Source organism: Aplidium turbinatum, chromosome 4 (genome assembly GCF_918807975.1).
Source record: "Aplidium turbinatum chromosome 4, kaAplTurb1.1, whole genome shotgun sequence".
NCBI classification, from domain to species: Eukaryota; Metazoa; Chordata; class Ascidiacea; order Aplousobranchia; family Polyclinidae; genus Aplidium; species Aplidium turbinatum.
The window spans coordinates 32,900,060-32,927,094 of NC_137475.1; the positions used below are offsets into that span (position 1 = coordinate 32,900,060).

A 27,035-nucleotide genomic window follows, 5' to 3' on the forward strand; every position below is an offset into this window, starting at 1 on the left:
TCCCCTGTAAAAATGCAGCTAATGAGACGTTAGTCAGGGAGAACCGTTCAATTACAATTCCGCATCCAGAGGTGGGCATTATGTACTTTAGAAGTAGCGCGCTATCCGCTACTTAGGCTAAAGTAGCGGTCGCTACTTTTGTCTTAAACTGACACACCAAGAATTTATGTGACCCTTTAAATAACCTTGAAAACGAATATCATTTTCATTTCAAGATTGGTATGGAAAACACGTTCTAGGTAAAATTTATTGTTTCACATGTTTCAAAAACAAGCGTTTCAAAATGCGAATTGCTGAGTGCTGCCGCTTTGGCTTCAGCAGGTCTACAGTGGAGAAAAACCTCTCTACCGTAGCGCTGGAAGAAATGGGGGTGTTGTATTTAATGAAGGGACGTTATAAATCGGCACTAGGATTAGAAAAGCTCAAGGACTTGCTTCTGTCTGAAAAAGAGCGTCCACAGGACTACAATTGGCTTTTAGTACCGACGTTTCGTGCGATGGCACCAACACGCCAAAAGTTTATCTTCGTAGTGTTGGTGTAACTCTTGTCGGTATCAACATAGCTTGATGTTTCCCACAAAAGCCGAATAATATCTGCCTTAATTTTTTTACGCATCGTTTTCATAAAAAGTCTACGAAACGAGTCATTTTTTACTTTAAATTAGAAAGTAGCGGTGCTTCCGCTACTAAAAAAAATAGCGCGCTACTGCCTACCTCTGTCGTATCTCACATAGCCTACAGGGATTACAAACAGACAAAGATCGTAGCCTAGGCCTAAGTGTAGAAACCCTGTCTACAGAGACTATTTGAAATGAGCACTAGCAAACTTGTATAAAAATGCAGTGTATGAATGGGAGCTAGTAAACACTTGGTCACCCAGATCGTACATGGCCGAGAGGCATAAATGGAAGAAAGTACACAAACAAAGATGGAAAACAAAAGGTTCAAACCTAGGCAAATACCAAATCACCAGGTGACACCAAACAGGTATCTGCAGTGTTGTACGCGTATACAAAAAATATTGACGCCGTCAGCGTAAACGCAAACGTTCGAAAAACCATACGCCGTATGCGTCAACGTAATTTGTAAAAAAAAGTTGGCGGCGTCAGCGCATACACTAGCGTAAATTCATTTTGTTTGCTAGGTGCCAAACATTCACATGGTAGCCTATAAACCACTCGAAACAAACAAGTTTTATTTTGAATTTCCACAAAGAAACACAAGCATCTAAAAGCCCAAAGTGGTAATTTATAATGCTTTACGTGCAAAAATGTTCTCTTAAAATCATCCTAAATTCAATCATAAAAGTCAGTTATTCTCTTGTCCGGGGAGTGGCATAGTTTAACAAAAGCAGGTTTGAGAAAAAGCCCGGGAGCTTTTTTTGTGTTTTTTAAAACCTATTTGACAAAGATAGCTTCACGCTTATTTCACTTCAAAACGAATTTCGGAGTTATAGCGGGAGCCGGAGAATACTTTCGGAGCAGGACCGAAGCCGGAGTCAAAAAAAGTAACTTCTCTCGTTCACCTCTGCTAGTGCTGGGCATGTGGTGAATGCAAAAGTTAACGAAGAAAGGTTAGGATTGGTTGGTCAGATGATTAACTAGATTATGTTTTAACAATATGTTTGAAGCTTGGTGGAGAGCTTGGCTTGTATTAGATACATATAGCCTAACACTCAGTAACGTTAACGGATTTAATATTAAACACCCCAAAAACATGAAAAAACTACTAAATCCAACGTTTTCGACACCATATAGTGTTCTCTTCAAAAATACTTATAGGCTAAGCTACATCTAAGAGAAATAAAAAATTGAATTTAAAAATTTTACATTAAAGATGTACAACTACAAGCGACACTTCTCAACAGAACCATCAACAACTGACACACGAATTCAATGCAGGATACACAAATTGGCGAGGGACAGATCAGATCACATCACACTTTTTTTCCCAAGACAAAGAGGGCACGGAGTGAGAAAGGGGCCCGGAATGACTCTTCGTACCCCTAGTGAAAATTTCTCTCAGAGGCCCTGTCTGAAAGTGTTTATTTGACATTTTGCTGCGTTGTGGTTTCAATATGTCTTTGTCTATTGAAAACATTCTTTCAACTGCAGCGCTGGAAGGTATTGGCGTGTTGTAGCGAAAAAAATACATTAAAAAGTAGCCTATGCGTTGACGCTATACGCTAAAAAACCGCGAAAACTTTACGGCGTAGTCTCAAGCGATAACTATCCAAAAAAATGTGGCCGTAAGCGTTAGCGTAAACAAAAAGTTTACGCCGCAAGTCTTACAATTTTTACGCCGCCGCGTAAAATTGTAGAATTGCAGCGTATACGTACATCTCTGGGTATCAGAGAACAATAGCCAACAATGGCGTTTATGACAAATTAACTGTGTCTTTCAGCATGTGATCAAAAACTGATTTAAATTTAACAATGTTCCAGTGATGAAACATAAAAACAATATTAATAGATTAAAACACACACTTACTTACAGTGCTCTTTTCCAAGGCGGACAAAAACCAAAAAACTAAATTTATCAAAGTTCACATGGCGTGCCTTGCGGAAGGCGGTAGATAGCACCAACAAAACAAAAAAGGGAGCAAAGGAAGCTGGGTGCTACACTGAGCACCCTACAAATTGCAGGACTCTGAACTAACAATGGGGAAGTAGGCTACAGCACCAAAGGCGCATTTAATGTGGACTTCGTTCCCCTTTAACCCACTGGATAAGATTAAGTCAGATTTGCAAAGAAAGTTTGCTGACGCAAATGGCAACATAATACGGGAGATGCAGTGTTTGACTCAAGCTGGTTGTTGAAAACTACCCAGGTGAAATAAATTGAGTGGTGTAGTTGCTAGAGGAAAGACCTCAAGAGAAAGGTAGGCTACTAGCCGCCACGCTACTCTCGTTAGTGCCGATAGCTTAGTGCAATGAGAACCTTATCTTCTTATCCTCGGATGCTTGGATCAAGTATGGGACTCACCTTTACATTTTAAATTACTGAATGCTGAATTAACCGGAAGCTGTGGCGTAACCACGGGGGCAATTGCCTTCCCCTCCCAGTAAAAATGCAGACACTAAAACGTTAATCATGGAAAAAAGTTGTTGATTGGAACTCTGTAGGCTACCTCATAGAGCAGTAGGCTACATTAGCTCGCCTAATTTATCCAGATTTGGATGAACACATCTGTTTCCTTGATATAGCTGAAAACAGTAGGCTAAATGCTACTGTTTGTCACAATTGATGATGTGTTATTTTGATCCATTAGCCTACCTTCAATAACTAATTGATGTAGCTGTCCTGCCGATCCTCTCGAAATATATCCTGCAATATTCATCTTTTGTTTACCCATCTATCTTGCACTCCAATTTTTTTCTAATTGATTCGATTCACCAGACAACATCACCTTGGTCCTACTAGAGCAGGGCTTCTCAAACTATGGGTCGCGACCCCAAATGGGGTCGCGTAATGAAATTTTGAGGTCGTAATGAAATACTTGGTCGTAATAATAAAATAATAATAAATAAATAAAATAAAGTCGTAATAATAAATAAAATAAGGTAATGAAATAATTGGATAAGCACAAGGAATGAATACCCAAACCTTTCTGACCTAGCCCTTGACAAACTCTTGCTCTTTTGCACAACATATTTATGTGAAGCGGCATTCTCAAAACTCACCACCATCAAGTGTAAAAACCGATCCTCTCTGGAAACTGTTGAAAATGCTCTTCGCTCTGCTTTGTCTTGTATCATTCCACGAATGAATCACTTGTACAAGAAACATCAAGCGCATCCATCCCATTAAATGATTTGTTTTTGTTCACTTTTCATCATGTTAGCGGATTTTTTGTGATTCGTGAATTAGGTGCATTTGTATTGTTTTGTTATAGTCTTAATTAGGGTCGGATTATTCGTTTGTTATTTCTTGTTTTCATTCGTTGCTTTTTTTCATGTTTCATTGTTGTTGTTTTCATGCTCCTTTCGATATTGTTTTACTACTTCAGTAAGAGAATTATAAAGTAAACCAAAAGGAACCGAAACAAATCGAGACAAAAGAACAAACCCCGTTTTAATCTCATTAACGTGGATGTCCCCATAATAGAGTTGCATAGAAATATACTTTTCAAAATGGGGTTGCAGAACAAAAAAGTTTGAGAAGCCCTGTACTAGAGCACAAGTTTCCAACCTGGAGTTCGCGGACCATTGGGGGTCTATGAGATAGAGAACAGGGGTCTACGAGAGTTTTTGGTATTCGCTGCATGAAGACTAGGAGTACTCTAAATTTGGATTGTTTGTGCAACGTAAGAAAATAAACAAAATCAAAAATGAATTACTCTTTAAAAGAATGTATAAAAAGAAAATTATTGACACATCATAGTCAAATGCTAAATTAGTAATCATACTTGCAATTGATAGGCTACGTTGGCCTACCTAAATTTTTTATCATCTTGAACATCTTCACTGTTATTTATCTATTTTTATGTATTTATCGCAATTAGCCGATTACAATTGATGAGTTTAGGGGTGACTGTTTTACTTGAATACCTTGAATGGTCACTTCGCAGCCTCCCGCTGCTGTGATGCTATTATCATTTTCTTTCTTTTTTAATTCCAATCTTTTCAACAGTTTTACTGTACAATGTGTTTTGATTTATGGTACATCTTTTTCGCAGCAGCCAAGAAACATCTATCCATCTAATCACAACAGACTACCATCAAATTCACAGACAATCATCACCGTTTTCCATCTTTTTTGTGCGACTCTTGTTTTTTCGTATTTTGTTTGTTTTCATATGCTACCAACTTTTTTTGCTCTTGGACGTTCAAGTCTCGCATGTTTCGTTTAAGACACTTTATTTTATTAAAATTTCCAGCAGTTGTCATGTATAATCTGTAGCAGATCCAAAAGTGGGGCACTTGGTCACGTTCCCCCCCACAAAAAACATGTAGGCCTATTTTTCTCGGTTTTTGTAGAACAAATTTGCTTGCTTGATTACACTTCATTGACCTATCACCACTTGCATATAAAGTGCTTGTTTTTAGGAGTAGGCTATCTTATAAAGATAAGCTTATAGCAATTTTTATGTAGCCTAAGTTAGTTGAAAATCTGTTGCCCCAAATTTTTTTTTTTAATTGCTACTGTGTTCTGTGTATATCCGATATTACAATAAATATTCCTCAATAGTTGGTGTAGGTTATGCATTAAACATTTTCTGATTGAATTCTTGAAGTTTTAACTGGGGGTCCGCAGGCTTGAAAATTTATTCTAAGTGATCTGTGACTAAAAAAAATCTTGAAAACCACCTTAATAACAAAGCTATCGCTTAAAACTTTTGTCCTTGAGAGCATTTGAAACCAGGATACTTCGCAGCTGCCAACTTCTGTTCATTTAAAATTTATTGCAACATTTTAACGACAATTTTCTATAAAATAAAGATTGCAGATGGTGGGAAAATAGTAGGCCTACTGCGAGCTATAAAAATTAACGTCGGAATTGTACTTTGCAAACAACATACAGCACATGGAGAATGGAGATGAAAAACCATGATATCCCGCCTTTGCGGATCAAGTCTAAACACAGGTTAGGCTACGTGTTTGTCATAATCAACCAGGAAAAGCTTGACTTGGGTAACTGTGAGTTTCATAGCTGGGAAAGGTGAAACCTTTCCACCATACCAATTCAAAAAGTAATTTAGCCTACATTACAATATCTTGGCTCATTGCTGCCAAAATTATTTCTTCATCGTTTTTAGCACCGCCATAGAACATAAACGTCCACTAGACCCCATCACTCCGCCACCTGTACATGATACAAAACAAAAAATCAGTAGGCCTAAATTATAGGCTAGTACGAAATTACTGCAACAAGCTGTTAGGTGCAACAAATTAAGTAACCTTTGACAAGATATAACAATAGGCTACACTATAAACTCATTACCAAAGTTCTATTGTAAAATATAATAGACTGAGCTTCGCTTTTAGCAGCATGATCATTGTTTATTTCACAAGTGTAGATACAAAGGATCTGTTTTAGCTTGATGCTGTAGATTCGCTGTGGTGGTGGCGGTTTCCCACAAGCTTTGAAAACACAGTTTCCTAGTCATGTGCAGTGACGAGTGGTGTTGGAGTCAGAGTGTCGTTCTTTTATTCGGTTTGAGGCTGCTGTCATGGCAGGATTCTAGGGCTATAGGTATAGCAGTTCGCGGTTATTTGCCGTTTACGAGACTTATAAATGTGTTTGATGAAAAAAAAATTAGGCTACATGTAAGCAAAGCAAATACCAAGTTAGTAGCTCAAACTAACACGTCACTATACCTGGATGTGTTGAACTGCCACACAGAAATAGTCCATGAAATGGCGTCTTGTAAGATGGATAAACGCTTGTCGGACGTGACACAAACAGTTGGTCGAGTGACATGGCTCCGTGAAAAATGTTCTGTATCAGATAGAGAAGTGTTTGCGGACAAAAATGTATATTTGTATGCATGACTTAAATTTAACAACAGGCAAAAATGCATTGCCGTTTTTATCTTCAATAAATACCCTTTTTTCAATACAGCAACACAACACCTTTTGTAGAAACGTGTTTTTCTCAACAGATTGTAACATTTTAAACGTCCAGAGTTTGTGTCATGATGACGAAAAGGAGAAAAGTAAGACCGCAGAGTTATTACGGAAAGATATTGATGCATAACCTACTTATTACATGACAAATAATAACGGAAAAAACAATCATTGTTAGAAATTAAAAACTATAGCGTACAGTAGCCTACACACAAAACACCTCAAAATTTCTTTCATTCTGCAAATTTGCATTGTTGTTGATCCAGATTAGAAGCATTTAGAATGGTCGCGCTACGGCAAAATGACAAAATTGAAAGCTAACCAAGGCTACGGTATTTTACACCTAAAAGTTATATGTACATTGTACATGCTTAAGTTAATTTGTTCATCACCCCTCCGGTAAGCCCAAACACTTCTTCCAAATCGCTAGGTGTCAGTATGTCAGTGCCAACAATGCTGTCTTGGAAGCCTGGTGCATAATTTTCAATAGAGCTAAACACTGCATAAAAACAAACATGATGTTAAGAAGCACCAAACGCTCACGTATAAAGTATTTGATCATAGCATCAGTTAATATTTGAAAATATCTTTCCCAACTATAAGCTTCGGTTATGAGAAGTAATCTATAAGTCTATACCAATAAGCTACCATTGGCTAATGTTTGTTGTTAAGGCCATTTGTAATAGCTTCGACTTACTGTTTGTTTACATTAAACATGACCATCATATTTAAATTTTGTCTCCATTGTGTCAACACTCAATGTAATGCGACCATAGATGCAATAGCCTACAACAAAAAGCAGCGAAGGGACATCCCATAAACACCGAGTCAGCTGCTGCCTGCTCCAATCATTTTGGCATGACATGTGTTTTACCGAGGCACAGAGGCACAGCCGGGTGCTCTAGACTCTAGAGAGGCATAAAACCGACGTCTTTTCGAACATATTGCGCAAGTGTTTCCACCAGTCGGCCATGCAGCCGGCGGTTATAACTCACCGTTCTCAGCGTAAGCTTGTTTGTCTTTACTAGTCCAGGTTTGCTTTCCTTTCAGATAATAGGGAGTGTATTGCGTGAACAGGGAAATGACATGATGACCAGGTGGAGCTAATGTCGGGTCAACGGAGCTTGGAATGCACATTTCAATCATTGGCCTGAAATAAAACACAATGTTGAAATAGAAAACTATGGACGTTCAAAAGGCAGAGCGGTTGAGAGGCTAGCTTGGGTTCACAGTAATGGCGTATTCAATCCTCAAAAACAAGACAACGCCAAAAAGCACTTATCGGTAGAACCAAACATGTGGGCGTATTGTTAAACATTTCAGGTTCCTGGAAAGGTTCCGGGCAACTAAAGGATCGATATTGCCGACTAGAAGCCCCCGTCAACGCTGTTACTGCCGGTCAGGTAAGGCCTCAACACAAATAGTTATGCAAGCAAACTTATTAGTTTTGTTTTTCAAGTTTGCTTGTGTTGTTTACTTGTACTTTTCAAGTTATTAATTACAGCATAATAGTATATTGGTAAATTGGGATATCATTTTGTCTTTTCATTGAATGTTGACAAAAGCATTTGAATGTAGTCTTACTACCACCAGGATATTTTTATCACCGATACTTCCACATAATGTTGTTGTTATTTGTAAGCCTTTACTCACAATTTTGAAGCTATTCCGTTTGTGGCATCGACATAAGCTTCGTGGACGTAACGCATATTTTCGCAGTTGAGGTGAATGGTGCCTTTGTGTTGTTCCCCAACTTCATTTGGAGATTTGTTTGGACATGCCAAAAAGTTTGGCAGTTTGTTTGTGGCAACTGTTTAATAATATGACTATTAGAATTGGAGAACTGATACGTGGGCTACTGCAACTGTTGAAGCCAGACATGAATCAAGATTGTTATGAACAACTACACGTTAATAAGCAGTAGCCTTTCGATCTACTCGCTTGAATGTCAACTAACAGTAGAAGAAATGCAATGAAAGGATCAATTACGTGATCGTGCAGGAAGTAGAACTACTTCCTCTCTAAATATATATATGCAATCTTTCATACGTTTGCAAATTAATAGAAGCTTCAGTAATTGCCAGAAACCTAATCGCCGATGTTGCTTGTTTTATATTTTTACGCTATATTTTTACGCTGTTTCCAAGTTAGAATGTTCTGGTCACTACAATAGCAGTTCTATTGGATTACAGTCTATTAAAACATGTAGTGAATGCAGTGAATTTCGACAAAACGACACTAAAATATCCAGGTTATCTCGCCTTATTAGCTTTGCAATCAACAACTTATAAAACCCTATATAAATCCAGGCTAAAACACGTGTTAAAGTCTGCATTGTGGTGTAAACAACGATCATGCTGCTAAAAGCGAAACTCAATCTATTGCATGCAGTAGGCTACCGATAATACAATTTCATGACCTCTTTCTATACTATATACAAGTTAATTTCAGCAAACCTATTAATACACACCATTTATTTTTGTCACAGGGGAAGAATAATCAAATGTTGATACATGCTTGAAATATTCACTCATATCATCATTCCTGTTCTTATCTACATCTACCAGTAGCTTATCAAATGTCACATGAGGAGTAGCATTTGACAGAACTACTTTGCTTTCGATTTCTGTCCCATCTGCAAGTACAATGCCGTGACAGGTATCTTTGTCGCAGACAATTTCCTTTACTTCCTATGAAACAAAAAAAGATAAACGCGTGTTAAAGAAAATTTAATTCATGCGGTAGACTTGGCTGCTAAAGGAACGTATGAACTAAGTTATAACAACTGAGAGTATATAGCCTGCGCTGCAGACAACTATACAGCTCCGGGATAGCCACTTAGCCAAGTAAAAATCAACACTAGGGCGAACTACGTCTAGTGAAGATTGATTGATCGAAGGAATCTTCATCTTAGGACTGAGAAACTTTTTTTCTTTGAGAGCTTAACCCTGACGGTTTCACATACTTGTAAAATGTAGAGGCTTTGAACCACGGTTACCGAGTTTGACAAAGTGAAGTTTCCGATTGTTGAAGTGTCGTTGTCAACAAATTATTCCACTCATTAGGTGCCGCTGAATGGAAAGCTGCCCTTGAAATGCGTTGCTCCAGCGCACAAACAGAGAATCAGCGCCGCTTGATCTGGTACATCATCAGGTTGATCAGATCTCTATCAGGTAGAGACTGCAGGCAGGGCTATAAACTCAGCCGGTTATTAATTGAGTTTTCACTTTTAAAAGTAGATCATATTTTGAAAATGCGAGTTGTTCATGTTCTGAAAAAAGTGAAGTTTTCTTGTTCCGTTTTTGGAAGATAAGTACAAAAATTCTAAACATCAATTATGGTCACCCATAGAACTACTGGTACCGTATTATTTCTTTTCCAGTAGATCTAAAATATTTTGAATGTAGGCATTTGTAGCCTATAGTAGACTATTGTTACTGTAAAACTTTTGAATAATTGTGTTCTTAATCAAGTTCAGGAATTTGCAATTTTTACGTTCAATAAAGACCAAGTTCTTTAAGATGGTAACTAACCTTGTTTCTGACAGGCAATTCTTATTCTTCCCAAACGCTTCAAGCATGGCCGTGCTTCGAAATATACTAATGTTGATCGCAGTTGGCAAAAAAGACAAACATTGCAGGTTACAAATATAGAACTTACTTGAGATGTAAATAAATGAGCTCCATTTTCCACGGCGCACTGGGCGATCGCATTAGACACGCTGCCCATGCCTCCTTTCACAAAGCACCATATGTCCCTTTTACCGTCCCATTCACCCATCAAATGATGCAATAGCACATATCTAAAAGAAATAATGATTGTTATGTATTTTCGTTAAACGCCAGTAAATCCAAGAAACCTACTTTTGTCTCCTTCAATTTCCTCCTCGCCTCTTGTTTCTTTCAGGTAATGTGCTTATAAGCACCTTCTGACGACCCCGCAAAAGGTGAAACAAGCTGTAAAAATTACTTTGATAATAATATAGTTTCGGGAGAGAGTTTGCTTTTTTTTACCAAAGACAGGCAAGACACAATTGTTGTCTCTTGCCTGTCTTTGGTACTTTGATAATAGTGATTCAATCTACTTGCATAAGCTCTGCTTAGCATTGCCTTTGGCATTGAGCACTCTTTTGTGGTATTAATACCATTTACTGAATCGCTATAGTCTGTAGATTTTGCTTAACCGGGAAGTGATCTAATGATGATACGTAGGCTACATGCATCAAACCCTTGCTCATCAGCTAAGTTTCAAAACATAGCAGTTTTTACAAAGACAGGAAAACCAAGCAAAAATATGCTGTTTCAACAGAAAACTCACCCACTCCCGGGAGTTTCAGGACTTAGCATTGCTCCAATTACACCATCAACGGCCAACGTTGCTTTCAAAGGTTCCGATTCAAACCATCGATTTAAAATCTAAATTCAACACAGCAGGTTGACCTTTATAAAAAAAAATTACACGTATACACTAAGGCGATTCGAAAATCAAATTTCAAAATTTCACCTATCGCTCAAGGATTGTAGCAATATGTAGAGCATTCCTGTAAAATATTTTGTAATAAAACGCTCTAACTTTAAACATTGAAGCGTTTAAAGATAAGGCATTTACAACTTTTTGATAAGGCGATTCACCAAACTAGATTGCGTAACGCCTGAATCACGTGATCCAAATAGCGCTCTGTGATTGCGCAGTTCCATGGAAACGACGACACAATGAGTGATTTAACGATTGGGAGTAAGCTCCAGAAAATAGACAAGAAGCAGTTTTCAGCTGAAATGTTTGCTACAGTGCAATTCTAGGTTGGTGAATAACATTAAGGCTAATATGTGTTTAAAACTTAGTTGTTATGGTTGTTATGTAGCCTAGCTTTCCCGAGAAACTCGAAGCGGTTGTCAGTCGAAAATATTAAGGTTTCTGCAGGTGATTGCTTTGATGTAGCCTAATTTCTGCTCGGTGCTAAAACATTACTGAATCACGATGACAAATTGTATAAAATGTAGAGTTTGTTACAGATTAACGAAGTACAAGGCCTAGGAATTTCAATATTTGAAATTAAATCAGTGTTAGAAGAAAAAGTTCTGTGTTCTATTGAGTTCCAGTCTACTTTACAGTTTGTATGTAGGTACCGCAGTCATAAGATCACAAAACTATAACGGTACCATACTCTTCAACTATATTTTCAGTAAATAACGCTTAAATAATTGTAGATTGTTGTATCAGTAAGATAATGCCTAAAACTAGTACGAAGACTATTAGAAGCGCTGAAAGCTCTGTCATTGGACCCTCGAAAGAACTCCCGACTGCAGACCTACCAACGCTACGAGATGTCCTCGCATTCTGTGGTTTGTTGAAGGTAATACTGAAATTTAATAGATTTTGTTTTGCCTTTGGGGTGTCACGAGTCATGACTGAATTGACTACTTTTATATGTAGGGCTGTAGGCCTACTTAGTACTTACACTGTAGTTAGTTTGTTAAAACAAGAATTTAAACAAGTCAAGAACCGAAAACAGGTCTAGCAAACAACCAAACTTTTTTCCAAAACCTAGGCTGTAGGTTTATTAAACTTTTTTTAAAGAAGCAATGATTAGAATTACTCACTTATTTTCAGAGATATGGCAATCCTAATCAAATATTTTTTCAGGAATCTGGAAACAGAGCTAATTTTTCACTTTTCACGAAGATCGCCAATGATGTCATTATCATCTACCATCGTGTGAATTCATCCCTTTCCCTTGCTCCAAAATCTTCGATTGCCAGTAAAATAAAAACATCTTATAATCAGCAACTGTATTTTCAACGAAGTAAATCTCATGGTCCAAAACGAAACACCTTTGATGAGAAACTGGATAAAGTTTTCGAAATTCTAAAATGCCGTTGCTTGATATCTGTTTGTGATAAATCCATTTGTGGAGATTCGTGTGAATGGGGAGCTCATATCACGTGCAGTTGTCCTAAAGAAGACCACATTCCGAAGGCAGAACTGAAATTTTTCCTCTCCCAACGTAATCGTGGAGCAACAGCACCTCAATACCAAATTGGAGCACTTGACAAAAAGACGACAAAAACTCTTCAAAAGATTGCTCACAAAAAGGTAAGATAGGACATGCATTTTAGAATTCTTTGCTGCTGCATTAAACTTCTTTCTTTCAACTTGGCTATTAATTAGCATTAGTTGTTGGACTATTTTAATGATATTTTTTACAATAATTATTTTCAATCAAGAGTATGGAACAGTACCGTCTGGATGAGTTTGCTGCTGCTAAGAAGTCCCAAAAGATGGAAGAAACTTACTGGAGGAAAGAGCAGTTTGCTGCAACAATTCTGGAAGCAAATGATTCTTCACTGGAAGAAGCTGTGCCTGGCTCATCCGAAGATAACAATGTAACGTACAAAGCGACCACAGGTGGGGGTACTTACATACTATTGCAAACGCTTTTGATGTGTTTATCTTTTAAAGCTTAGCAAGGAACTGATTTCAGACAAGTACGACATCCAGTAAAAATCCTGTTGCTCTTAATAATTCATAAAAGACCCACATTCCTTTTAAGAAAATAAATTGTTTGTTTTATGATTGAGTTTTCAATCAAGTTTTATTCAAATTGCAGATGCTAGTTCTGGTTTATCTTTTAGAAGTACGGTAACATAATTTATGTACATCATGTACCACCCACAAACAGAATCCTCCTTATTACAATAATTAATAAACCACATTTTTTCCAGGACATCAAATGCGATTACCACTTCCAACAGTCGCAAGGGAAGTAATGCGATGGGGTACAAGTCAAAGAGAAGCTGCTGCTTTGGTAAATGCTACACTTATTGATGTCGGATTTATTTCACCAGACGACCCTTCAATGATAGTAGACCAAAGCAAGATCCGGAGGGAAGTGGAAAAGGTTCGCAAGAGAGAAACAGAAATAGATCGAGAGAAAAGAGGAGAGGAAAAGTTACAGGGGATCTTCTTCGATGGGAAGGAGATTGAAACTCTTACTGTAGAAGAAGAGGATGGGGTTTTTAGGCAGAAAAAAATAAAGCAAGAGCACATAGTTTTAGTTGGAGAACCGGGAGGCCAATACATTGGACATGTCACACCTTTTGGGAAAACTGCAGAGCCCACAGCTGTTGAAATAACACAATTTTTAAAGGAGGAATACCTCATCGACAACTGGTTGGTTGTAGGAGCAGACTCCACTGCTGTTAATACTGGAAAAAATAATGGAATAATTGCCAGGTGTGAACGACACATTGGCCACCGTCTCCAATGGAATATATGCATGTTGCATACCAATGAGCTCCCATTGCGACATTTATTCCAAAAGCTTGATGGAGCAACTTCTGGAAGTGCTTCCTTCAAAGGGCCGATCGGAAAAATTCTGCCGCATGTTGAAGACCTTGAATGGGATGCAAAATTTCTGCCAATTGAAGGCCCAAAATTACAAGTACCACCTGAGATTATCTCTGATCTTTCCACAGATCAAAGATATCTTCTTCTTTCGGTAACATCAATTCAAGGTGGAAACATTTTAGACAGCTTGAAGCATTTGAAGCCCGGTCCAATTTCTCATTCACGATGGCTTACACTCGCATGTCGATTATGTCGTCTTTACATGTCAAAGCATGCTCTGCAGGGGACGATTGTTGATGCTCTTCAGAAGTTAGTAGCATTTATTGCCACTAATTATGCTCCACTGTGGTTTGACATAAAAAGCAAGCCATACATTCACCATGTCCCATTTCATGTTCTCCGTCAGGTCCAGCTGCTGCATCTTCTTCCTGTGGATACTCGAGAAGTAGTTGCTCCTTATGTAAAGTCGTGGCATGCTCACAGTGAGAGCCTCCTTCTAGCGATGGTAAGCAATGACGACCCTGCTGTTCGATCTTTTGCTGTGAGAATTTTGGAAGACATTCGTAAGGGCAACAACACTGGTGATGTTTCCATCCGCACATTCATACCTCCAAAATTAAACTGGAATGCCGACTCACTGTGCTCGTTAATTAATTGGGAGGATACCACACCTACAGAGTCCGTATTAACTTCTCACTTGACCTTGGACGAATTAAAGAATTTAAAGAATACGAAGTTTGAGTGCGCTCATTTCCCTTGTCATACTCAGGCTGTGGAGCGCCTTATCCGGGAAGTGACCAACGCCTGCGGAAGTGTGGCTGGCTACCAACGACGGGATGGCTTTATTCGAGCTAGACTTGCTTCAAGGAGAGTCACTCCAAAAGCAAATACAAAATCCGACTTTGTTGCTATGACCACGATTTAATATTTGCTAGTGAGCACAGTTATATCGTTCTGATTGCTTTTTCTGTTGATGTGGTTCAATATTGCAATTTTCTTGGCACATATTTTATAGGTAAACGTTAAAGTCGTGCATTTCCATGTGATTTTTAATTTGTAGTTGTTACTACGTCCAGTCGTCCATATGCATGAGGTTGTTGTATGTTAGTGTATTATTTATACTGCGTATTATGTTGTTATGTTTACTGCAGTCCTACAACAAAGCATATAATTGACGATTTAAGACGATCGAGATTATACTCTTGATATAGAGTTGAATATTGAATAAGCCACGTCTATTGCTGACTGAACAACAGCAGGGTTGCCAGAGTGATCGTGAAAGATTGCGCAGAAGACGCTGAACCTTCTTTTGAACAAAAAGTAGCCATTAAACTGGTTATAATTGTAATTTAGCTCTTTAGGGTTGCCAAATTTTTCTGTTTTTAGAATTTTGCACAGTTAAATTCTTAGAACAATTACTTTCTGGCAACTCTGTCCTTGTTACAAACGCCTGATCATAAAATCGCCTCAATGTTTAAAGTTATACAAAACACAAAAAAATCTGCCTTGAATTAGTGTTAGGAAAGGTTAAAGGTTGCTTGATTGATAGGTGAAATTTTGATTCTTCATACTTTTTGAAATTTCGAATCGCCTTAGTATACACTCCTGTAAATATGCATATTGCACACGTCTAAAATGTAGACAAAATTAATAAACCGGTGCACCGCAGAGAGATAGAAAATTATTTTAGTTTTTCAGTTTATTAGTTCAGGTAGTTCAGTTTATTAAAGAGTGTGATATTTTGTTGAAATCTGGCCCAACTTTTTTTCAACCTAAGTTTGTGTTGTATATTTTTATAATTTGTGATTATGACAATATTACATCATCATCAACCAATTTTGATTATACAAGCCATGAATTAATCCTCACGTTGAGGTAAAAGCTTTATTAATTACAAGTTTTTCTTTATTTTGGCTTCTCATTGAGCATACAGTACTTCAAAGATAATAATGCAACAATGAAGCCTATGTGATGAAAACTACCAAGCAATTCAAGAAAACACCGAAATACCAAAAAATTCGCGCTCGCCCGGTGCGCCACCGCATTTTCAGAGGTTTGCTGGTGCGTTATAAGGTAAAAAAGTAAAGAAACACTGCTATATAGTAGGCTACTATCACTGTATACTATGGGATAGCGTTATATGCTGCATGTATATACATAAAAATATATAATATAGCAAAATAGCAATAAAAAATAAAATTGAAATATAGCTACTGATGGATAATAATATTCCTATGTGTCAGGCGAGGCTGAGATTTCAATTTCGTTAAATTTAGATCTAGGCTTATAAATGTGATGTATGTCAAAGCTAGGTGTAGGCTACTCAATCGTTTTTAAATTTACCTTTGCTATTGGCGCAGTTACTAGTTCATAGAAAGACGAAACTTCGTCTAATCCAAGTTTTCGAACTAAACATAAAAATCAGAATCATTTATAAATAATTTACAACAAGTCTGTTGTTATATATATATACCAGGTTATTGCCTACGTTAATCAGTGCAAATTGTTTCAGGATATAGGCCACTTTATTTGATACATTCGACCATAGGCCTATATTTACTTGTGATTTATTGCTTCATTTACTGACAAATTTTACATCACAAACACTGCTGGTGTTTATCGCTGTCCATGAATGCCACACTCGACTGCCGAGAACACACTGCTACGCGTCTTTTGTTAACCTACTTGCATTCAGAACAGGCAGTGATGACTGAAGATTGGAAAAAGTTGTGCCTGTCTTCAGCGGCATCGGGGAATCAAGTAACGGTTGTAGTGCGTCAGTCATTGTCTTTAGTTTTTCATTGTACAACATGTATGACTAAAGCATAAATACGAAGTTTAGTGGGTCAAGCCATCGTTATCACAAGGTAAGTTTTGACTAATTGCAAAAAAAGAACACATAACTTGCAATCAAAGAACAACAAGGATACAGATATTACTTGTCTAGCTTATAGCAAACTTATTGCAGCAGATGGCAAATGCGCTCAACTCCAAGACAAAAGGCCTGAGTTAATTCGAGCAGGAAAGTTAAAGTCTTTTTATGACTTTTAACTGATGCAAATTAAAACCTAATTTTGGCAGATTTTTGCAAATAATGACATAAACCGGTTTTTCTAGTTGTTTAGTAAAATTAAATTTTGTCTGTTATTTACTGCTGGGCGGTAGAATAGCCCATTGCGTCACCTGGTAGCGACAGTATCAGATGAAAAAATATAACATTCAAAAAAAAATTTCCATCGGATAGTTGACAATAATCTGCAAAGTAAACTTTTGTGATAAAATAGGTCACACCTTTATGGGCATGTCTTGAGACCGAAGCCTATAGGTTGATCCGAGTAGCCTATAGCTTTAAAATACATGTGAATATGATTGATTGATTAATTTAGATCTTTATTCTCAAACTGGGAAAGCTTGTTTGAGAGCTTGATCCTGGCAGTTTCGCATATTCGTAGAGGCTTTAAACCACTGACGCATGGCCAGTCACCGAGATTGACAGAGTGGAGCTTCCGATTGTGTTAGTGTTGTTGTCGGGAATTATTCCGTTCACTAGGTTCTGCTGAATGGAGAGCAGATCAATCCTGAAATGGAGTGCTCTAGCGCACACCCCGAGAGCTGAACCAGCACCGCTTTGCCTTGAGTCTGACGCGCAAACCACTAAGCTAACGGGGCGAACATCTATAATAGCAAACCAATACCGGTACCAATCTAATCTTTATGCATTGTACAACAGTGTTAACTTATTAGTATACGCCACGGTATAGCTATACCTATATAGACTCTACAATAACATTACATATGCTGTATGCAATGAAGGTATGCAGCCTAATATATAATTAGTTTATTTGAATAATGTAGAGATGATAATTTCGAGATTTTTTGGCAAAAGAAAAACTTCTTTAGAGTTAAACTTTTTGGATCACCTTTGCATCCTTTAATGAAAACTTTGCGATTTCATGAAATGTTTTCTGTGGGTCGTCTGAAAACATCAAAAAACGCGGTCTTCCATCCACAACTTCGTTTTTGTGTATTGGCGTAAAAGAAGGACTAGTTCGTTCAAACACTTCCAAGCCATAACTCTGAAAATAGAAATGTGACATAACAGGACTGCATGGCTGCAAACTTGATCGATTTCAAACTTCATATTGTAGCGGCTAGCCTATCAGTTTAAAAATTACAGTAATTGTGAATTCATATTTTCACACTTTAGTTTGCAAGTGGGCCAATAGCTTACTAGCTTATAACCTTACATACTTTGTTTTCCGTTTCAACCGCCAACTATGCTTAGCAATATTTAAAGTTTCATAAATGAAAAGCCGTTTTTAATTATTTAACTTCAGTTTTCATTGATACTCTTCACCAGATTAGTTATTTCTACTGTAGCTTAGCCTACCAATTTTCGTTACTCTCTTTCAATATTATTGAATTGATAAACTTTTAAGCAGCCGATAGTTTTAAAGATTGAAGGATTGGACTTTATGTTTGCATCGTGATTGGCACACTTGATCATAGACACTTCATTTACGAACACTTCAATAATTCGTTTATAGTTTAAAAAAAACATAGTTTATAAAACTCACTTACCTCCGCTAGTTTGGTTGAATGGATATATAGGCTACAAAAATAAATTTCAAATAAACGACACAAGTTAATTAGGCTACTATACTGTACTTACCATAGGCTTAATAATTCAAATTTAAACTAGCATGTGCTGTATATTTATAAACGTAGCCTATTTGAGAGACTAGAATACTTTTTTACATTTCAACATTACAAGATTTCAAACACATTTTCAGTTTGAATCAATAAAAACTTTTCGTCAAACGAAAACTTACTTGAAGGTTTAATTCCTTGATGACGATTGGACGTAACAAACTAAGAACGTACGAAGCACGAGAAAATTTGTAACCGGGTATGATTTCTTCTGTTACTGCTGCGCCTCCAAGTAAGTGCCTTTTCTCAAACACGCCAACAGACAATCCTTTCTTTGCAAGGTATGCCGCCTTTCCAAAATAAGAAAGATTGTGAAAATATCGGCTTGATTTTATCACCAACACTATTGCTTTTATGCTTACTAATTTGGGAAATAACAAGAAAAATATTTATGAGATGTGGATGAAGAGTTTGCAAAAACAACAACTCAAAAATTGGTTTCAATCCCGTGATTAACAGCAGCCCGCACCATTTCTCCACACGACATAGAACTCTAGTCTACAGGTAATATCGTCTGCCAAAGAGTTAGTCTAAGTTGTTACATGTAAATAGATTCTGGGATTTGTAAAAACAAAAAACAGCTAACGAAACTCGTGGCTTTGAATTAAACATAATGATCGCAGAACAGCATTGCCAGACAGTTTTCAAACTTTTGGATCATGTAGGCTAATATTTAATAGTGTCTACGTATACAGCATAATTACAGTAGTCCTCGCTTATTAATCCCATTGTTAATGGGTTCACCCGCTTTTTAAGCCCAATTTGGTAATTCCAGAATTACTACCATTTACTAGTGTAATAAAAAAATATAGGGGAAGGTGGGGCAGGACGGGACACTTAACTTTAATCGATGTTTTGCAGAATTCTATTTTATCAATATCGGTAACTTTGGTATCATATTATTTCTATTGCACACCACTACCAACCAGCAAGATACAAAGACTCAGTTAGTATCGCATGACCTTATAATTAACAAAAACAAAAAAAATAATTTGTCCCATCTTGCCCCACACCTGGGGCAGGACGGGACGCGTATTGTTCATATGAGGAATCACCTGTAAAACCACAAATCTAGGCTACTGATAATATCTTGTAATTTCAAAAATGACTTGCATTTACAGCACACGTAATTACATCAGGGCAAAATGACAGACTACTTTTTTCCATAAAAATCACATAGGCTACAAAATTGCCACGCCCATTATAAGCAGAACAGATGTCCCATCCTGCCCCAAGCAGCTCTGTCCCGTTTTGCCCCAATGACTGACATTTTGAAATTTTCTGTTTGTTTATTATATATGCAACTCACATCTAAAAAGTCAGATACCCCAAAAAGCACTTTTATTACTGTATCTCCAGACCACGTATCATCTTCCAGATTTTTCTGAAATCATGCTAAAATGTGAAAAGTTTTGATAAGATTTCTTATAGCAACTAGCCTTTAATCAGTTATCTTGTTGCCACGACCACGTTTTTTCTCAGAACATCTCTTTTTTTTGCAAGTCATCGAGAATCATGGTGTCCTTTAACATCTAAATGGGTAGAGGACGCTAAAGCTAATACTTTTAAAAATATCCACGGTGTCCCGTCCTGCCCCACGTCCCATCTTGCCCCACCTTTCCCTAAGCTCAAAACTCCGCTACATAAGCCCATTTTCCGATTATATTTCTTTGAATTTGCGTAAAACGGCGTCACAATTTACTGTTCTTCTGCTTGCTTTCGACAATTTCACGCTTTATTACGCTGCTAACTCAGTTCTTAATTCAACTATTTCGTCACCAACGTTTTATGCTGAATCCCATTTAATGGATTGTACAAAACAGGGCTCGTTGCTTACAAAACTTGCAAAACACGCAATTATAGGGAAGAAACGATCATTGTGTACAGTTGTTAACAGACTTAAGCAACTTTTAGCAACAGTTATAAACAACACATGTCGGCCTGCCATTACTTGCAGTAACATTTCACAAACAAGCTTCAGTTTTACGACGAAATAACGAATAAACATAGGCTATACTGTAAAAAGCAGTGTTACTTAGTTACCGAAACAAGACCATTGTGCCCCCCTCCAACCACAATGGCGTCATATTTGGCTTGTAATTTATCTTTGCAGGTTGAAACTGACGTGATTGTGCATCCAGCTGAAAAAAATTTAATCGTGAATCAACACAAAACGCATAAAAAAGCGCTGTTCATACAATTTTTTTCAAAATTTAATGAATTTATTTACTAGCCAAATCTCAAAAACAACTAATAATGCTACAGCGCAACATTTAAGTTACATAAATATAAAACAGATTAAGGGCTACAAAATGTTGACAAATGTTTTTAACAATTACACAAAAAGTTTCCAAATTTAATCAATCCTTATAGATTAGTTAAAGCTTTCTTAGTTGGAAACAATATTAGAATAGGCCTATGAAAATCACCACAGCAAACCAAAATTAATCTTGAAAATAACTCTTAAAAAGGAATTACTGCAAACAGAGCCCACGTGTTTCGACTATAAGGTTCTGTTCAGTGCAATGAAAAATAAGTGAAAAATAACTTTAAGCACTATTTTTCAAACTGCTACAATTAAAACTAGTTTTATACAGAAGCATACAATTAAATTTAAGTACCATACCTTTTGTTTTAATTTTTGGTTTCAAAAGCAGCCTTGAAAAATTCGCAGAAGTAAACATAGCGAAAGTCCAACGATCAATTCATTTGTTAAGCAGAACATACACAAAAGCTAGAGAAATCGGAATAAACTGAATTCTTTCATTGCAAACATGTGCATTGTGCAACCCGCGGCCACCACGTCATTTCATGTGGCCGTGTGATGCTCAACGTAGATTATATCACTATAGTGTCTAACCGCCGTGGAAGCAAGAAATAACTTAGAAAGAGGTTTAGATAGCTAATGCAGTGACACATTAGTCGTTTATGCGGCCCACATCTAGACGTACGCAAATATTTCGCTCTCTGTGACATACTGTATACTGTGCAGGGATGGCGAACCACTGACCCGCGGGTCACGAAATGACCCATCACAGATTTTCAGTGACCCACTTGTCTTTTTTAAAATAATGAAATTTAAACAAATATTTCAGCAAAGAATAAATGTTTCACTAAATATTTGTGATAAGGCCCCACCCTATTTTAATCTAGTACTGGTATAGATATGCTAGGTATAGGCTACATATACCTAGCTATACCTAGCTATTACGTTATACCTAGCTATACCTCTCTCTCTCTGTAGGTATCATGGCTGATACAGCCCTCGATGTACAATGATGTTCCAGTTTGATCTATACCTAGATTATACTTAGCTAGATATAGATATGGAGAAGATTGTATCTGTAACGACTGATGAAGCGCCCAGCATGATTGGGAAACATGTTGGATTTATTCAATTACTAAAACAGGAGTTAAAGCGCAGCTTTGTTGAATTTCACTGCATAATACATCAGGAAGCCCTTTGCGCCAAATCAATCAAATCTCTTCAAAAAGTTGTAAGTGTGGTAACAAAAATAGTCAACTGTATTGCATCTCATGCTCTTAATAAGCGCCAGTTTGCAAATTTATTGAACGCGTGTGACAGTAAATTTAATGGCTTACTCATGTACAACAGAGTAAGGTGGTTCAGTTGTGGTAGCCTAATGTTTTGCAGCGATTTGTTGAATTGTTGAAAGAAGTACAACTTTTTTTAGCTGAAAAAAATCAAAAATATCCAGAGTTAAGCGAAAGTACGTGGTTGAATGATTTACATTTTTTCGCTGATTTCGCAATGCATTACAATAAGTTAAATACTAAATTGCAAGGCTGTGGAGATATTGTATTATCCATGTTTGTGCACATTAAAACATTTGAGAAGAAACTCGCTATTTTTTCTGTAGACCTTGAACAAGGTCAGCTGAAATATTTTCCTCAGTTGTTGAAGCACTTTACCACCACCAATTTAACTTAGCCTATGAACAAAAGCAAACTGCACTCAACAAGTATGTTTTACTGACGAAAGAGGCCAAAAATGTAATGTCAGAAAGGTTTACCCAGTTCCGAAAGCTAGATACTACATTGCAGTTCATTCTTTTCCCGCATGCAATTTAATTTGAAAATCTTGAATTATCAAACTTCGAATGGTTTCGTCTTTACAACTTGGAAATGGAAATGATAAACTTTCAAAAAAGTGCAGTTTAGAAAACAAAATTTGTAGACTTAAATCATCTACAAAAATTTAAATGAAAACGGATATGGATGGTTGTGACTTTCCTGCTGTTGAAAACCATGCTGAAAAATAATTTTCTTACAGAGTGGAACTCCCTACCAACTTCGTTTGAAACTATGAAAAGATTTGCAGTAGCTCTGTTAACGTTGTTTGGTTCTTCATATTCGTGCGAATCTGTATTTTCGCACATGAATTTTATACAATCAAGCACACGGAATCGTCTCAGCTCAGATATGAGTGCTGCATGTGTGAAGCTAAAAACTACGGATTACCAACCAAGGATAATAAGACTTGCAGAGAAGATGCAGAAGCAAGTTTCGCATTAACATGCTGTATAGTTTCGCATTAACATGTAGTTTTGCATTAACATGTAATTAAATGTATGACCCACTATTGCTTTTTCAAGAATTAAGGTCTCTTTTGTGACCCATGCACTAAAAAAGGTTTGCCATCCCTGCTGTATAGTATGCCCAAGCTTAGTTCGTCCGCCCCATTAGCTCAGTGGTTACGAGCCTGGCTCAAGATCACGCTGCGTAAGTTCGACTCTCGGGGTGTGCGTTTGAGCAACGTATTTCAGGACTACTCTCCATTCAGTGGCACCTAGTGTAATTTCCCGGCAACAACACTTCAACAATCGGAAAACTTCACTCTGCCAATCTCGGTAACCGGCCCTGCATCAAGAGCCCCTACAAGTATGTGAAACTACCTGGAATAACCAATCAAGGCTTTGTCAGTCCGAGGATAAAGATTCAAAACCAACCAACCAGCCAGCTTGCGTATTTGTAACCTGTAGGTAGAGTGGCAACTACTAACATTAAGCCACTGTTAATATAATATGTCTCCAACAAAAGACGATTTAAAGTCACCGTCTAATCTGGTCAGCGTTGCCATTTCAAAATTGAAAAAGTTTTCTGTGTTGGTCATAATAAAGAAGTCAACTCCCGTGTACTTTATGTTGACGTATAATAAAAAATGACTTAACTTTGTTCACAATTTCCATGTGTGAATTTTGAAGAAATGTTTGCTTTCTTTGATCCAATTTTAGATGTTTTAATTGTCTAGAACGGCGGTGTTAAAAAATCTGGATTCTAGCCGACTTTGGTCATGTAAAGTGGTTTATTGCAGCAAATCAACCAAACCAAGACTTGTTTAAGGTCTGAGTATGGAGTGGTTTGTCTGACCGCAAACTTCTGAACGTTTTTGAAAGCAGACAACAGTATCAAGGTTGCCAGATGGGTAAATAGTGCAATAAACATTGACATAATGCATTGAAACTTAAAACTACTTAGTAACACGAATAAAAACTCCCACATAAAGCAGACAAGAATTTGGTAAAAAATGATGCAGTTCAAACTTTATTTTTATTTATTATAAATAAAAAGTATAAAACTAATTGCAAATTTTGCGACTTTTTCAGTACCGTACTACTGTAATTAACCTCGGCCTTGGGTGTGACGTTGCGGTTCTACGCAAACTACGTCAGCAATTGATAGGCCTAATAGCAACAGTCACTAACTTATTACAATTCTTAGGCCAGTGATCGAGTAGTTAAAAGTAAAAGTTAGCAATACCAACTATATACCTTTACCCAGGTTGCTTATAGTAATTATTTTTTGCAACATCATTGATCAAAAACTTCATTTTTTTTCAAGTGCACAAAAAGTGATCTTGAAAGTGATCTTGATCTTCAAGATCACGATCTTGATCTTCAAGATCACCAATTCTTGGTGATCTTGATCTTTAAGATCACTAATACTGGTGATCTTGCCCATCTCTGGCTGCAGCATATGGAGTGTGAGGCGACATGCACGAGAAATTGTTAGCGTTCTTCTCGAAACATTTCAGATAAAAACTAAATTTATATAAACGTTTCGCCATCAGCAGCGTGGCCCAACGGTTTGAAGGTCAGTGAGGTAGTTACTTCGTTGACGTGGGTTCGACTCCCCCTCCCCCCCTTGCCTTTACGCTTCTATTTTCTTTAATTAAGTTACCAAACAAAGTTCAAACCAAGAATCAACTCTCTAGTTGAGTGCAAGAAGGGTCACAATGACTGCAGTCAGTTGGTTCATAGAGAAAATTGTCCTATGTTAAAGTGTCTACCGGTCAAAATACTCCACCTGCTGCGGCGACCAACAGATTAGAAATACGCACACAGTAATTGGTAATCCTCCCCCTCACAGAATAAATCTACTCTGGTAAATATTTCACACTAAATAGTTTCAGTTTTTCAGGGAAAACATTTATTTTTATCTGGGGCAAAATTTAACACAGTGAATTTTTTTCGGGAAATATTTAGCCTTATAGCCTACTACAGTAAACTTTTTTCTGGGGGCATATACTTGCATTTATAAAAACTTGTGTGACGTGGACAGCATGAAAATGTACTTTTTGGCCACCAGAATCGAACGCCTTCATATGCTCGTGATCTTGCATTACTTCTGAAAAATTTATGGGTGGTCCGCTGTCCACATTTATAACTTGGTATTTGACCCGTCAGTGGCCTATAAACGGCTGTAAATGCTTGCTTTAATGTTTCACATTAAACCTGCAGTAGCCTTGCATTAGGCAATTTTATAAATTAAAGGAAGTACATTTACAACAGGATTGGGCAAACTTTTTTACTCGGGGGCCAATAACTTCTTCAAATTTAACAGGCGGACTATATGGACGAAGAGTGTTCACACTAGTTTAGTTTTATGAGTTAATTTAGCTAGAGCTAGTTTTAGAAATTTCTATTGTTTGAAGTTAGCCTATTGGGCAGTCATGGACGACAGTAGATCATGTCGTCCATGACTGCCCAATCCATCAACCACCACATGGAACGCTTGGACTGAAGGCCCTGGATGACCAGACTGTCGAGTGGCTGATGACATCATGCCCAAACATATAGTCCGGAAGAACAGCTCATACGACGAAGAAGAAGCCTATTATCATCATCAGCTTACAATAAATCGCATGAAAAACATACCAGAGTATAGTATTTTTAGTTTTACAGGCTACTGTTTGAGAACAACTTTCTAAAAACACAAAGAAATAATCAAAATTCTGATATGCAAAAACAATAGGCTACTGTGACTTGTAAAGCGCTGAGCAATATGCCGTTTTAACCAATAGTAGGCTATTGTACAGTGTAGCCTACACTGTAGGCCTACCGTTTTTGTTAGTATTGCAAGGCCTGGTTGATTGCGTTTTGAAATGGTCCGTGGTAGGATTTCTTTCTGGGATTTTTATCCATTCTACTGAAACGCTTCCAAGTTGGAACAAAGTCAAAATTGAACGTTACGTTTAAAAAAAAGTTATTCTTGTTCGGCGTATTTATTATATTTTGATTCCAAATGATCTTTGTGATATAAAGCTGACAGGCCCCAATAAAAAAAATGTATGTGACAACTGCGTGTAACCCATGGTCTAATCTAACTAATTTCAAGCTAGTTTAAATTTTAATCTAACTGGTTAAAACATGGGTGATTCTAATTCTAGACTGATTTGTAAAAACTTGAACAGCTCTAATTACTAATCCAGTTTAGAACTGCTAAAAAGTTTTTAGTTGTCCAGGTCTGTCTTTTTGTACGATCAGTTTGAACAGCATCACTGTTAGAAATAAACCTAGCCTCACAGGAGAACATTAGAAATTGCATAAAATTATGCCTACATGAGGAAAATGTTGAAACAACGAAGCGAAAAGTGATTAATCCAGCAAACTGAACAAATGAAGCCAACTGTATGGCGGACCAGCACAAAAGTTACCACAGACATGCGCCCATCCGCGGACCGGCGGTTAAGAACAACTTGGCTAAATTATTATTATTATTATTTATTTACATCAGACAACGCTGTCCATATTCAAAACAACGGCGTGACGCCAGTAGGCTAGGCTACACATTGAGGCAGGCGCGGATTTATGGGGGGGGCCCAAGGGGCCCGGGCCCCCCCGAAATTTTGTGAGAAATTGTTGAATGGTTTGATATGCTTCTAAACAGCTGATATTAGTCCCACAGCTGACTTACAACCCCCCTTTGGCACGCGTGTGACGTCACGAGATTGAGAATGATGCTTTCAGTCTCCATGTCTCTAAAACAAAGTGTACCTAATTTTAAGCGAAACTGCATTACAAGAGCGAGTTTTGCCAATTCCAAACATTCAAACATCTCAGCCAGGAATTAGCAACAAGAAAACATAGATGCTTAGCTTTACTACCGA

At 37.4% G+C, this 27,035-nt stretch overlaps 2 protein-coding genes across 4 annotated transcripts; one reads left to right on the top strand and one right to left on the bottom strand.

Moving 5' to 3' along the window:
• Positions 1 to 5,389: 5,389 nt before the first annotated feature.
• On the bottom strand, positions 5,390 to 21,361 carry LOC145768428 (pyridine nucleotide-disulfide oxidoreductase domain-containing protein 2-like). 3 transcript variants are annotated; one of them, XM_082579917.1, is made up of 14 exons: positions 21,252 to 21,361; positions 20,669 to 20,766; positions 18,748 to 18,915; positions 17,836 to 17,991; positions 16,601 to 16,733; positions 16,259 to 16,323; positions 10,886 to 10,983; positions 10,229 to 10,370; positions 9,039 to 9,258; positions 8,222 to 8,378; positions 7,564 to 7,718; positions 6,961 to 7,067; positions 6,320 to 6,440; positions 5,390 to 5,804 (listed from the first exon to the last, which is right to left on the bottom strand). In XM_082579917.1, exons 1-14 carry the CDS (start codon positions 21,307 to 21,309, stop codon positions 5,737 to 5,739), a joined length of 1,746 nt encoding a protein of 581 aa, XP_082436043.1. In that variant the 5' UTR covers positions 21,310 to 21,361; the 3' UTR covers positions 5,390 to 5,736. The 3 variants fall into 3 exon arrangements, 2 of the variants coding, with proteins under 2 accessions (XP_082436043.1, XP_082436045.1); XR_014288933.1 differs by having other exon boundaries at positions 5,789 to 5,804; positions 6,929 to 7,067; XM_082579919.1 differs by lacking the exon at positions 5,390 to 5,804 and having other exon boundaries at positions 6,318 to 6,440; positions 6,936 to 7,067.
• On the top strand, positions 11,796 to 15,476 carry LOC145768260 (uncharacterized). Its single transcript, XM_082579742.1, has 4 exons — positions 11,796 to 11,921; positions 12,212 to 12,661; positions 12,793 to 12,973; positions 13,291 to 15,476. The coding sequence occupies exons 1-4, from the start codon at positions 11,796 to 11,798 to the stop codon at positions 14,838 to 14,840; spliced, it is 2,307 nt and encodes a 768-aa protein (XP_082435868.1). The 3' UTR covers positions 14,841 to 15,476.
• Positions 21,362 to 27,035: the final 5,674 nt, after the last annotated feature.

Bases quoted from the DNA above. Each gene is read 5' to 3' on its own strand.
- LOC145768260 (XM_082579742.1), top strand. From the start codon at position 11,796: ATGCCTAAAACTAGTACGAAGACTATTAGAAGCGCTGAAAGCTCTGTC. The intron at 11,922-12,211 runs GTAATACTGAAA...ATATTTTTTCAG, and splicing joins CATTCTGTGGTTTGTTGAAG to GAATCTGGAAACAGAGCTAA. The intron at 12,662-12,792 runs GTAAGATAGGAC...TTTTCAATCAAG, and splicing joins AAAAGATTGCTCACAAAAAG to AGTATGGAACAGTACCGTCT.
- LOC145768428 (XM_082579917.1), bottom strand. From the start codon at position 21,309: ATGTTTACTTCTGCGAATTTTTCAAGGCTGCTTTTGAAACCAAAAATT. The intron at 9,259-10,228 runs GTAAGTTCTATA...TTTGTTTCATAG, and splicing joins CTCATTTATTTACATCTCAA to GAAGTAAAGGAAATTGTCTG. The intron at 6,441-6,960 runs GTGATGAACAAA...TATCTGATACAG, and splicing joins TGTTTGGGCTTACCGGAGGG to AACATTTTTCACGGAGCCAT.